Here is a 13,537-nt window from a genome sequence, read left to right as displayed (position 1 = left end):
GCTGAAAGCCACCCGAGAAAACACGCTTCACAAATTCAATTATTATGATTAAATAATTCATAAATTATATTATATTTTTTGATAATTACATTATTAAATTAAATGCAATGTATTATACTATATTTCTTTTTTATTTATAAATATTTTTATTTCAAATATAAAGAATTCTTTTAAATGTAAATCATTAATACTCGTAAGAACACATCGAAATATCCACCCCATCTGTTTGTTCTGTCGTCTGTCTGTCTGTGTGACAGATTGTCAGTAAGTGTTTCTTTGACTGAGTGGAGTCTTTTGCTGTGGTGGGAAGTGAGCAAACCTGCCTGTCCGCTGTAATCATTATCTTGATTGCCCTTATTTGGGCACAGACAGGTACACTGGGTACATACAGCACAGGTGAACCCTAACGGGTGGCGGTCAACGGCCGGGCGATTCAACAAGATCGTCGGTGACGTCAGGAAATAATTATCACCTTATGGCTCGTAGCACTCATAAGCTTACTGGAAGGAATTTCTGAACCAGATACATGCTCTTGAGCAGCAGCAGCAGCAGCATACAAGAGGTTAAATACTCACTAAATTGTTTCCTTTATCTCTTTGTCTCTCGTGTAATCTTTCTTCTCTAATTCCACAAAACATTGCAAATGTCCATAAAAGGTAAAGATCGTCCTAACCCTTACGGGTTTTATTTTAGAAGATCGTTGGGGAGTGAGGTGTCAGAGACCAAGATGCCAAATAATTTTCTGTCCTTTTCACTGCTTTTCCCGAAACTCTCTATGGAGTCAGGTTCCCACTTCCGACAACTGGGTTGACGAAGACAAGACATATAATGTTTGTTTAAGAAACCTTTCTGCTGTCTGCATTGCTTTGAACATGTTTTCGTCGTCAAGCGACACAATTCTGTATTTTTTTTCCTCATTTTAGCAGCACTCCGTAAAAAATCTTTCAGGGTGTACCCGACGAACTGATGACCCCTTTTAGGAGACTTATCTATGTTTCACTAGCAAGCGGTCATATAGTTTTTTCTTTTTTTACTTTATCATTTTGCCGTATTCAAAGTGCGAGGTTGGGATGGGGGACTTGGTTGAATGTTTGCTGTTTCACAACTGTCCGTGTACACGTGACTGCGACCTGTTAATCTTTCACAGAGATGAACATAACGACAGAGATGTCCACCTGCTATATGTCTCTTAAAGGGATTCTAAAGGTAAAATAAAACTGCTTAGACTTGCGTACAGAGTATGATAAATTTGAATCTCGTCTATTTATATGTGTGTTCATGTGGAAAACGTTGAAGGTTTTTAGTAGAATGTTGTGTTTAATAAGAGAAATAACACGGGACTCTTTTTTTGCTTCCACGAAAACTCGTTCTCCATCACGTGACCCTATGAGGTGTGGTTTCCATAGTGAGAACCATGCCTGGAGAATGTGCTTCACCCGACTGCAACGAAAAGATGGAAAAGATTCAAAATTTTGTTTTCATCAGTTTCCGACAGACAGAGCCTTACAAGCCTTACACACAGATTGCGTCATACGAATAAACAGACGACGTCAAATCTTCGCAATGACACAGACGCTTCCTTTCAGAGACTGACGTCACAAGAAGACTCTGACATCACAAGACTCCTCTGCTTGACCATCTCGGGAAGATATCGTGGTTACTCGGCGGAAGGACACAACGGTCGATTTCACTGGATTTTTTCAATTTTTAAAAACATCGGCAACCGAAATAGTGCTAATAAGTGGTAATTAAGTGAGAAACGAATCCTTTATTTCTCCTGTATTGCTCTCGTGCTCTGTCATTGTAACTAAATATAGTTTTGAAACGTTTGACCGTCGCCAGAGCCTTATCACAAGCCTTGAGTAACCCTTTAAAGGTGTAGCAGGGCGCAATCGCTAACAGCTGGGTAGACATTCTCTTGTCCACAAACACCACGATGCACGGAAAGTAGGTACCGATGAAGACTGAACGTGGATTGTACGTGGATACACTTGTGTTGTGTAATGACTATGGCGTTATGACATTAAGAGCTAGCCCAATCCAAAGTTGTGATGTTAGCGAAAAAGCTCTCAGATTTATTGTTTCGAGTCCCACTTGCAGTTGCCTTGGCCAGGCCAGACAAAATTAAATGATGATTAATAATGAATAACGTTTGTCTTACACCGCCTTCGAGACAAACGTGCTCCGACTCTGTTCTACTAGATATACAAATATACACAAATCATAAAGAACACCCTGAATACTAACAAAGTTTACAAATATTATAAACGTTATGAAACGTTCTGCTTAATAGGAACACACAGGCCAAGTAACGGTCCGTTTGGTGAATGTTTAAATAATCTTTGATAACGGCGCTTCCTACTGTTGCTGCCTTGCAGCCTGACCGCAACACAAGTCATCCTAGTGATGTCGCGATCTAGTCACTACAGCTGATATACATTTCTGAAATGTTAAGGCCAAGAACCACCACTTTAAAAAGTTGAAAAATATGACACACCTAGCTTAAGAAGCTTTAAGTCGTTTTCGAGATATGTAGGTAGGTATTTTCAGGCAATGTCCTAGAAAACAACTATTGTTCTGTTCCAATGCTGAGCCATAATTTCATTAAGTGTCTCCATTTAGCAGCTACCTTAACGACATCACCACCATGAGAAACCAAAGCACATCTGCATTAAAAATATTACATGGTAATTAACCAATTTATATAAGGGTCGTTACGGTCGTCAGGGCTACGGTCAGTAAGAGAATTAGGACCATCTGTTGATTAGAAACTAGAGACCTTACAAACCACATGATATATCTTTATATCTCACAATGTGTCATCTTTGTATGAGTGGTGTACTGTGTCTTGTACCTTTGCGTCATTCGAAAGACGTCATGGAGAGGCAGTTAAATATGTCTGTGTAGAGCTGCAAAATAAACAACAACAAAGACCCGTCAAGAATCATCTGTGAATAACGAAAGAATAACATTCTGGTTCTATAACACAAGGGACGAGTTGTATTGCTGTCGTCTTCGTGCAGTGTTCTGACAGCCACTTTTCTGACTGCTGTCCAACATCAACTGCCTTCACTCTCCATCTCTGTGACTAAATTTTAGATGCCTTAAAAGCAGTGATAAGATGAACAGAATTTTGGCATTTCAAAATCCATGAAATAAAACTTTATTGTCTGTCCGAGGAAGTACAAGACAGAAATTTTTCTTTTGTTCACAAGCCAAACCACATTTATAAACCTAATATGAGCATAATGGCCAGACATACCCATACAAGACACTCAACACAAACGCACACCTACACCTCACACATACATGCAAATCTCATAAGGAGGATGCCAGTTAGTATGGCAGCCCTACGAGTCCTTTTGGATGGTGATGGCTGCTGGCATGAAGGACCTCTGGTAGGCAGTTTTTCGCGCACGTGGCACTTTGAAGTTTGCCCGAGGGCAACAGCTGAAGGTTGGGACGGAGAGGGTGTTTGGTCTGAGGTGATGTCATGTGCCATCTTTCTAACTGCATGAAGGTACGAGTCAGAAAGTGGCAGCTGTGATTTACCAGTAATTTTATTTGCCTGGTGGATGACTCTGGCCAGATTTGCCTTGTCTGTGACGAGGAGGTGACCATACCGGGCGGCGATGTTAGATGTGAGGATGCTCTCAACAAGAGACCCGTAAACAGTCTCTAGCATCCCAGAACTGACGTTGAAGCTGCGGAGTTTTCTCAAAAGGTAGTCTTTGCTGTGCTTGTCTGTACACTTGATTCCCGTGATTACTAAGGGAAAGCCTTCCGTCTATCATTAAACCAAGGTACTTAAACCTGACAGCCGTATGTACTATATCACTGTAAGGCAGCCAGCCCTGTAAACAGATGCAGAGAAACAACAACGTGCCCAAGACGAGATCTGAACCCAGGACAGCCAGCCCTCACTGTATTGGTGACAGGAGCTAATCATTGCTCCAACGGACTGCCCATGTAATGAAGGTAAAGCTGCACAGAAGTGTCTTTGATGTACATCACTGACGTCACTAATGTTTCTTGTTACCAGCGCCACCTAGCAGCGCCTTCTCGAGGCCAAGAGTAGGGGACTCCACCAGCAGCGAGAAGACGAAGGACACCATGTAGGTTAGAACCGTGACAGAGATCGTTAGCTCCGCCTGAAGAAATAACAATGACAACAACAGTAATAGATGTCAGTTATTTTCAAACTATGATGGTTTCACCTTTATTGTGCCATTTATTAATGAATGAATTGTTTATTTACAGAGGTAGATATCGCCGATTTCATTTATATCCTTCCAATCATGTATCAGTTCATCTGTCTGTCTGTTTATCTATTCTATTACAACTCTATCATTATTCATCCACTTGGTCTTGCAGTGTCTTTGACTATGTGCATTAGTGATGGATTGTTTAGTAAGTAAATGAGTAGGACTGTTATTACAATGGCGTTAACCTTGTTATATTTATGGGCGAATTTACTTTCAGGCTAAGTAATTTGGTACAATTTTAAAAATTAATTTACTAGATTTGTGCTGGTTCCCACTGACTGCAAGTTTCTGTGAGTGTCATGGACTCATCTTCAGAAGAGCAGAACTGCAAAGCTATTTACTTTTCCATTCCCATCTCTTGCTACCATAGTTACTATACTTATCGTGCTCACCATCGTCCAGGAGGAAAGATAGAAAGGTGCGATTTTGTTGCCCAAGATGACGTACATGGTGGTGATGTGGAACAGGTAGGCCCCGTAGGTCAGCCGTGACAGAGGCGCCCAGCCCCTCCAGGACAAGAAGGTGTTTACAAAGCCTGTGTGTAAAGTATAATAACAGTAGATGATGTCTACTTCACATCATTAGAGGACAAATAATATCGACTTCCTACGTTTTTGGCAGGCAGGAATGTAATCTTCACGTATTACTGGCCTTACTGGCTGACCCATGCCTGTGTGCTACTGTATTTTTTTTCCACGCATGGAGAAAAAGCTTTCTTGAAAAATTTGGACCATCTTACTGTTAATTCACCAATCGCAGAAGGAACTAATTTTATTGTTGTTTCAATACATCTTGAGGCAATGTAGGGTAAATGATTGTTATCTTTCTTAGCAAAACCAACAAATTGTTTGTCGTCACATTTTTCAGGTACCCATTCCAGCTGGGTCGATTAGGGGAAGTTTGCTGCGCTAATCTGGAATAGAACCAGCGCGCTGTCGGTTCAGATTCCAGCGCTCTAACAACTTGGCTATCTTCCCTCCCCTCTTTGAAAATATAGTAACTCATAAAGGCGTAAAAATGTAGATGTTGGCAAAGAATAAATTTACATTACAATAAACTTTTAGTGTTTAAAGAATAAGATGTAATTAGTTCGATCTGTATCCGGAACCTTTTCTCTCACAGGTCACTTCATACTGGCCTGTTAAGGTTGACTAAATCTGTTACTGAAAATCTGATTACTAGCGTTTCAGATAAAATTCACTCAGCAGAGAAAATAAAAGGAGACACAACCATACATACCTCCATGTTCTGTGCAACAAGCCAGTATGACCCACGCCACTGCACATGCCCACGCTGGTCGACTGAGAGTCTCGTACACGGCAAACTGGTTTGAGTCCCAGGCCAGGTGTAGAGTCTTGTCCAAGCCTTTGACATTATCAAACTGAGTGTAAACAGCCACTAGACCTACAGCCGTTGCCACCAGCCAACCTAACAGCACGAGAAGCTGAAAGAGGAGTTTTTAAGAACATTGAACTGAGTATGAAGTGTGAGGCTTACTGGGTAAGAAGGTGACACAGACGTATACACATACAAATATCAGCATAGAATTTCATCAACATGGAAGAGTGTATTTATCCAGATTTCGGGGAAGGAGTTATCGCGTTGAGCTTTACCAAATCATTAGAAAATAAAATTAGACTTTCTCGTCACATATTATAATAAATGATATACTCATAAAGAAAGTAAATTTTCAAAAAATATCTGAAAAAGTAATATTACGGCCGAAAATTTCCTCTTAACCATGTTTTGTTTTTTTCTTGTCTTTCTTTACCTCTATGGATTATTTCCTCAGACAATTTGACAAAGAAGAATAAAATAAATGGTAAAGTTCTATATTACAGGCGTTTGCACGAGATCACTTGTGCAGAAAAAAAAGTTTTGCGACTCTCTCTACAAGATTTGGGGGGATTGAAGCTGCACGAAATTTTTGTTGCACACTCCAAGACTAGTTCCTCAATATTTAAAATTTTATATGAACAGAATAATCCCGCAATCGAATATTCGTAACATCTCTCTCTGACACGCACGCACGCACTCACACACATACTGTCTATATCTTTACTTCTATGTCTCGCCGAATCATCTCTACCACCATCATTAATTCTTATCACTTTCAGGCCAGTTCCATGTTTTATATCATCATAACCAGGTCTAGCTCTCTCATTACATTTCTTCATTTTCAACAAGAGCTCTCATCATCCCCCACCACCATTAGTTATCATCTTCTCGTCTGTGTCACGTCTTCTCTTCTATCACAGTTATCTAATTTTATTCTTCTTTTGTCTTTCTGTTCCATATTTTCCTGATGGATAGAAGCATCGGTGACAAGCGGGCGATACTTGATTTACCCACCTTTTGCATTTTGTACTTGCATCCAGTGGAGTGCAAGATGTAGCCCAAGAGAACACCGATTGCAAATGGCGCGACACGGGTCCAGGGAGGAATGTAGACTTCCTTCATATATTCCGTCTGTGTATTTCTGCACGAACACAGTTAAGACTTAGCAGATGTCACTAAATTTGAGTTTCTATAATTCCTAACAAATTTATATGCCTCAAAAGTTACCTTACCTTACCGTATAAACTTCTGGTTGACATTGTATGACATACTGACCTTCTACCCATCCATAAATAGTTAGATTCGTTACTGAGGTAGTGCTTCATGAGGCACATTAGTAAATTATAAAACAAATTAAAGCTTATAGGACTTGTTGGAAAACAGTTGCTGAAGAATTAAAAGATTCAGATTGCAGATGCGGCAACATCTTTCTCGTTTTCTCTACACCTTTTTCCAAAAACAACACAGCTATCATATAGTATCATATCATATCATAATATATTATATAACATGCATATCGGCAAGAGTAAGAAAAATGGAAAAAATAGATAAAAGTATTACCCGTAGAGAAACTGCAGATTATCTCTTGTGATATAAATGGAGTTCGTGACGATGTGGACGATGATCAGAGCAACGCAGAACAGAATGCCGATAGTCCGTTTCCTAGAACAGGAAATAGCAAATCACAAATAATGAACAATTGGGAAGAAAAGGAGAAACAAACTTCAAAGACGAAAGACGGAAGTAAAGAGGGAAATAGAAAAAGCATTAGATGTGGAGAGAAGAAAGAAATAACAGGAAAATGAGAAAGAAGAAACAAACAAACAAACACAAAATGTATCTTCTTACCCAAATGCCCATGGCACGAGCATAAGGGGGGCAATGACATAGAACTGCATGTCATCAGACAGATACCAGCTCCAGCCCAGACACTGTAAGTTGAAAATAAGTGTTGAGATAAGAATGTTTGCGTTCATCAAGTTTGGCTTTAAGCTAATATTCATTAACATTGTAAAGTACCTGTGATGTTCATGAAGTGACTAATTTTTTATGCGAACATTGTTTGAAAACACCCGAGGCGTCGAGTTAAAATAGGAAAATGTCAGCTGCATGCAAGAAAATTATTAGAAAAGATTTTCATCTTACTAGTACTTGAAACATGCCAAATGTCAGTTGACTCGTCATAACCGATCACCAAAACATGCACGCGCACCCAAACGCAAGCAAACACAAACAGACACACGCACGCAAAGACATAAGCACACAGATAAACATAGAATACTGAATACAGTACATTGTTTTTCTTACCATTTTCGATATATCAACAAGATTGTTGACATAGAGTATGTTAGCCCACCAGTACTTCTTGCAGTTCTGCAAGGTAGCTGATTGCGAGTTATCGTAGGGACCGCTCATAAGGTATGGCATTATTCCGGCATAAAACATGATAGCGACCATATACAAAGGTGTCAGCCTAGGACAAAGACCATCTCCAGTGCATCAGATAGTCAGTTTTCAAACTATTGCAAAATAGTTCTTTCAAATATAGAATAAAAGACTCAAAAGAAACGAATAATTTACTTACTCATTTCTTTTTTAGTAATTCACTTCAAGATATGTTTTTGCGATGTTTGAAACCTAACAGACATCGTGCCCATATCTTTTCCGCAATACATGTATCTGAATTTTATTTTTTTACCCTTCTTTCAGTCTCTAACATTGTTTGCTTATGCTCTTAACATTTAAATAGTTACTATTAGTTTTGTCTCCTTCATTCTCTTTACCTCCAGAATCGGTGCACGTAGTACAGAATCATGTTTCTGCACGTGATGCCGCCAGCCTTCTGTGCCTGTCGTAAGAACAGATAGGATGTCAGGCAACCGCTGCAAAGATGGAGAACAGCATGCGGCAGTTAAGTAAACAAAATAATAAAGAATATCAAAGCATCCACAAAAGGAAAACTTAAAATCTAGAATGCTATTTAGCTTATTTGCTTGTACCACCTTATTATTAAGACAATTTCTTTAAAAGTGAATAAAACCAACCGGCTTTAAACCCCTTTCAAAAGAATTAATTTCTTTTATCTAATACTCCCCACTATAAGAGGAAATAATTAGTGTGCTGTACAGAAAATAAAAGTCTTCAAAAACAGACTTGCATGAGTGATGGAAGTAAAATCTGTTATGGCTGCTTGAAGAATGGACACACTAACACTAAGGCTATGGTCAACGAGAGAGCTGTCCTTCCTGGCTGAGAGTTTTGGGATTTTGTAAAGACCTTTAAACTAGTAAATATTCCACTCATGCTTGTCTTTAAGAGTTTGCAATGCTTTACCTTAAAAGGAAGAAGGTATCAACCGAAAGTGTTCCACTGAATACAGGTGCCATTGTCCAGTCTTGTATCATAGTGATCACGGCTGCTGTGTTTCCTAAAATTATCAAAAGTAAATTCAGGCACATTGTTGTTCTTTTTCGTGTAAAGACTACATTTTTCTCGAAATTTCTTGCTTTTGCGTGTCTTCACTCAGTGACAAAATGTACTGCTTTCGCTCTGGCACATAAAGATATAAAAATGGAGCGATATAAATACTGAAAGATTATGAGACTTTCCAAGAACTCGGCGATCAAACAAGTGACATTATTCATAGTGTGTTCAAAGAATGCTTTATGAAGTTGCTGAATGATGTCTTAGCTGCTTACATGGTTACCCACACTTACCTACTGTGTTGGCTGTAGTATTAATTGGCATGACAAAGCTGTGACCCAGGATGACCCAGGTAATGGTAATGACCCGGATGCCGTGAAGGCAGGACAGGTCACCTTGACCTTTCTCAAAGCTTAGCAGCTTTTTGCCGTTTTCTAGTACCGAGAAACTCAACAGCAGCTTGGAGCACAGACCTGTAAACAGAAAATATGAACAACTGACCTTTAACGTTAGAAAATATAAATAACAGAACAGTTAACAGAATAATAATAATTGATATTAATTAATAGTTAACATGCTATTTAACAGAAAATGTGAACGAGAGTTGTAGAACAAAAACGGTTTGTCACACTTTCCAGCTGCATCAGTAATGTCGATTTTCTAACAAAAAATGAACCATTATTTTCCTTATGTTCTTGGTAGTGATCAGGAAAGCGATACAAGTTTATGTTTATCAACAAGGGTTTAGTACACATAAATAAAAGTACATATCAGTAAAAAGTGTCAGAATAAGAAAATTAGAGAATTTTCAAGAATCAAAACCATGAATAAGTCGAATTTGCAAAAGATAAAGACTACAAGACTAAACAAGAGTGAATTTTGACAAGGCAGTGAATGTTGCCCTATATTTGACATGGGTGTGTATTTGAGCAATGTTAATAAATAGGTAATAAAGAGGAAAGAGGCTACTCATTTGAGCAAGGTAAGATAAAGTATTGACAGTATGGGAAGTTTTGTTGGCATTAAAGGAAGATGTTGATACCTGTGCTCTTGCCAGAATATCAGTAAAGGTAACAACCCCCCCCCCCAAAAAAAAAACAACAAAACAACAACAACAAAAAAACCAAAAAGCTACAATATTTTTTGATACCTCTGGATCTGACTATTTTTTGTTCCACTGGCTCGTGATTGGCGTATATCTTTAGTCCGTTAGTAGCTACTGTCGTTTTGTGCTTCTCGCCTTGACCCGTCACTTCCGGTAGATTGCCGTTTCCAATGACATACGCTTCGCCATTCTTGTCTTGAACCATAACTTCGTGGAGAGAACTACTTCCATTGGCGTGTTTTTCGATATTTTCATGCATTTCCCCATTACAGGCCATATTGATATGACTTGTAAGGTATGGCGTGCTTGACTTGTTTGGTGTCTTCTCGCTCCCTTTGAGGTGAACGCCGTAGGCTGTGCCACACACTCCAAGGAGGGCAAGGAAGGCGATGATCCCGCTAAGTACAGAGAATGGTTTCAGGACAGTCAGCTATGTGAAATAATACGAAAAAAAGAAAGAAGAAGAATGACACCCCACTGCATCTCTAGAAGAGAAGAAAAAGTAAGCGAAGACATAAAACAATTCACTCACATGGTGACCCAAAATAGTTTGTCATCAGTAGGATCCTTGGAGGTGACACAAGACGCCCCTAGAAGTGTTTGTCCCAAGGCGTCTGCAGAACATCAAACCAAAAACAGCAAAATTAATATCTCTTTCATATTAAAAAAAAAAACAGAATAAAAAATCCTATAAAACGTAATTTATCTACTTTGTATGGGGAGTTTGCAGTTCGGCAACGGTTACCCCTAACCATCACATATGTTTGATGTTCTGATGTACGATTTGCTATTTTCTTTGCTATTGTCTAAGAAAATATTAGTAATATCTAAGTAAAGACTTTTATTTATTCTTCGTAGCTATGAATTGCTGGAAGACTGTGTTTCTCTTTGTTTTTTATTTTGTGAGATATGCGCCCCAGTAATGGAATGTAAATTATAGCAGGTGTGTACTTGTGTACATAGCAAAAATTCTTAGAAACTGATACCAGCTGCTTCTTTTGCCAGCATGGCCACGTCGTCTCTACATGAAGCCGGAAGACAGATGTCAACATAGACAGTGCTGAGGACTTGGTCCAGAAGAGCCTGCAACATGTTTGTCATCATTTAATGCTGCAGACAGAGGGGGACTACATCATGCCCTTACCTTCCACTGTTTCTCCCAACCCACTTCCCACATACCATTCCTTGAACACCTGCTATGAGAACTGTGTTGGAGACAACCAGAAGTAACATCACCAATAAATAGCGATTATATTACATTTTTATATCTGAGTAATGAAGTGATGCTTCTTTATTCTTACAACTCGGATTTGTTCTTGTATTGAGCACAAAAGTTTTGTCTTTACTAATCTTCACTACACAAGTTATTGCACTAGACGTATTAAAAAAAAAACCCATGAAAACATAATCATTTGTACAGAATACATGATGAACATAAAATGTGTTTCTCTAGAACACTCGCTAACGTACTTTTTTTTGTCGTCTTACCAGCTGAGCACCGAGACCGGAAAAGTTCATCTTCACTTGAAGAGTACAAAACAGTCCCTCGATCACACCATCATTCATCTTTTGGGAAATCCCCCGACATTCATCATACTGTCCCACAAATGTTTGTTCCCCTAGCAGAATGCCGGCCTGTGGTTTTCCAATTGCGTCTATCACTGCAAATAAATAAATAAATAAACCTAAACAAAAATCAGTTCTTAGACGACGCACCCACTTTATCCTGTATCGCTCTCCTACCTCGTTTTGCTCCCCCACTTTCTTCATGATCTGATTATTGTTCCTCTACCTTTTACTATAGTCGACTGCTGATGTTACTGCTGATTACTTAAAACCGTCTTGATTCCTTTAACTTGCATGATGACACTTATTTCCGTAGTCGATAGATAACATGCTTGGTCAAACCCTTGAAACGTAGATGGTGAAAAGATTGACTACAAAGACAAGGTGTAAGTTTTCAACATACGACTTACAGATATTGTTACAAACAAAATGTCCATATTCTACTGTCAATTTATCAAGCCAGTTTCCACAGTAGTTTTTATCTAATGAATCTAGTGCAGAGGTACTTACTTTGTAAGGTCCAAAGTTCTCCTTTTTGAATCCCCGCCTGGAAGGTTGCAAGGTCAGCCGCGCACTGGGGCAAGACTTGCAGGGTTTGAGTCAGGAGACTGAGTTTCTGAAGAGTGTTCTGAAGGGAGATGCCGCTGTTCATCAGGAAGGGCAGAAATTCGGGTGGCAAAGAGTTGGCAGAGTTACCCGACATCATGTTGAATAAAAGCATCAAGTTCTGGAGTTGCTGAGCTGCACCGGAAGTCGAAGCGCTGGTGGAGTTGGCACTGTCCTTAGGGAAGGACGAAGGTGTGGATTTATCAGTCGTATAGCTATTGTCCTCGGAAGAATTCCTCAAGGAGATACCTCCTGCCTTTGTTGCAGGGGGAGAAGTACCTGTAAACGAGTCGTTTGTGGCTCCCGAGGACGAGGTTTTGATAGGCGAGAAACTTGATGGCTGACCTCCTAAGCCCGTGACCCCAGACAATGGGATCCCTGACTCTTGAGTCACCAAAGCTGGGGTCCCTGATGCAGGTTTTCCAGTGACGATTCCAGTTGATGGGCTTTCAGTAACAGAAGAAGAGTTGGTGATGCTGAAACCCCCTAAAGTGGAAGTTGGTGAGCTAGATTCAGTCTGCACGTTCCTTAAAGATGGAGTCACTGATGATGAACGCATTGTGCCTGTTTCCAAAGAAACTGTCTTGTTTAAATACAACGAGGTTCCAGATATAGTGACAGGAAGGATAGCATTAGTGGTGTTCAAGCCTCCAGTCATACTAGTAGTTTGACAAAGTGCTGTCCTCAGTGTCACCAAAAGAACTGTCGTGACCAGCATGATTTGCCACATTTTCAGTCGTTTGCCCTGAAACATTTTGGAACAAAAAGGTTCATAGGAAATTACAGAAATATTTTAAGATTTACTTGACGGACGCTTTACTGCGATTTCTTTTAATATTAAAGTCCTGACCAGGTCAACGCCCTGAAACCATCGGTGCGTGACGAACATTGTCAGCATTTGATGTTGCTGTTGGTATTGTTCTGATGGGTGAGATAAGTTCACATCTAGATGATCTGAGGATTATTCTGTATGCTTTGAAGTCTGCCAAAAATATACTTGGGAAGGCCAGCCAAAATAAGAGATAATGTCTAATAGTAGTAAAGGTAAGCATTTCTGAAGATGAGAAATATGCTCACAAAAAGTCAAACTCTGATCAAGAATGAAACCCAAGCTGCGAACAGAGGTAGAGAAAAGAAGAGTTGTTTATAGAGGGAGAGAAGGATGACTAAGAAAGATTTGTTTGGATGAGTAAGATTTAAGTCTTATCATCCTTCAGTTGCAGTCTATTTTGGA

General features: G+C 39.5%; 1 protein-coding gene across 1 annotated transcript in view; it reads right to left on the bottom strand.

Annotated features, from left to right (window-relative positions):
- The window catches only part of LOC112558301 (O-acyltransferase like protein-like), a 28,945-nt gene that overhangs the window by 13,581 nt on the left and 1,827 nt on the right, over nt 1-13,537 (bottom strand). Inside the window, exons 2-3 of the mRNA XM_025228685.1 lie at nt 12,208-13,048; nt 11,620-11,792 (exon numbers count right to left, since the gene is read on the bottom strand). Of these exons, the coding sequence (XP_025084470.1) occupies nt 11,620-11,792; nt 12,208-13,033 (999 nt within the window). The 5' untranslated portion in view covers nt 13,034-13,048. The remainder of the gene's footprint in view (nt 1-11,619; nt 11,793-12,207; nt 13,049-13,537) is intronic.

Source organism: Pomacea canaliculata, linkage group LG2, assembly GCF_003073045.1.
Source record: "Pomacea canaliculata isolate SZHN2017 linkage group LG2, ASM307304v1, whole genome shotgun sequence".
NCBI lineage: Eukaryota > Metazoa > Mollusca > Gastropoda > Architaenioglossa > Ampullariidae > Pomacea > Pomacea canaliculata.
This window is presented reverse-complemented; position numbering and strand designations above follow the sequence as displayed.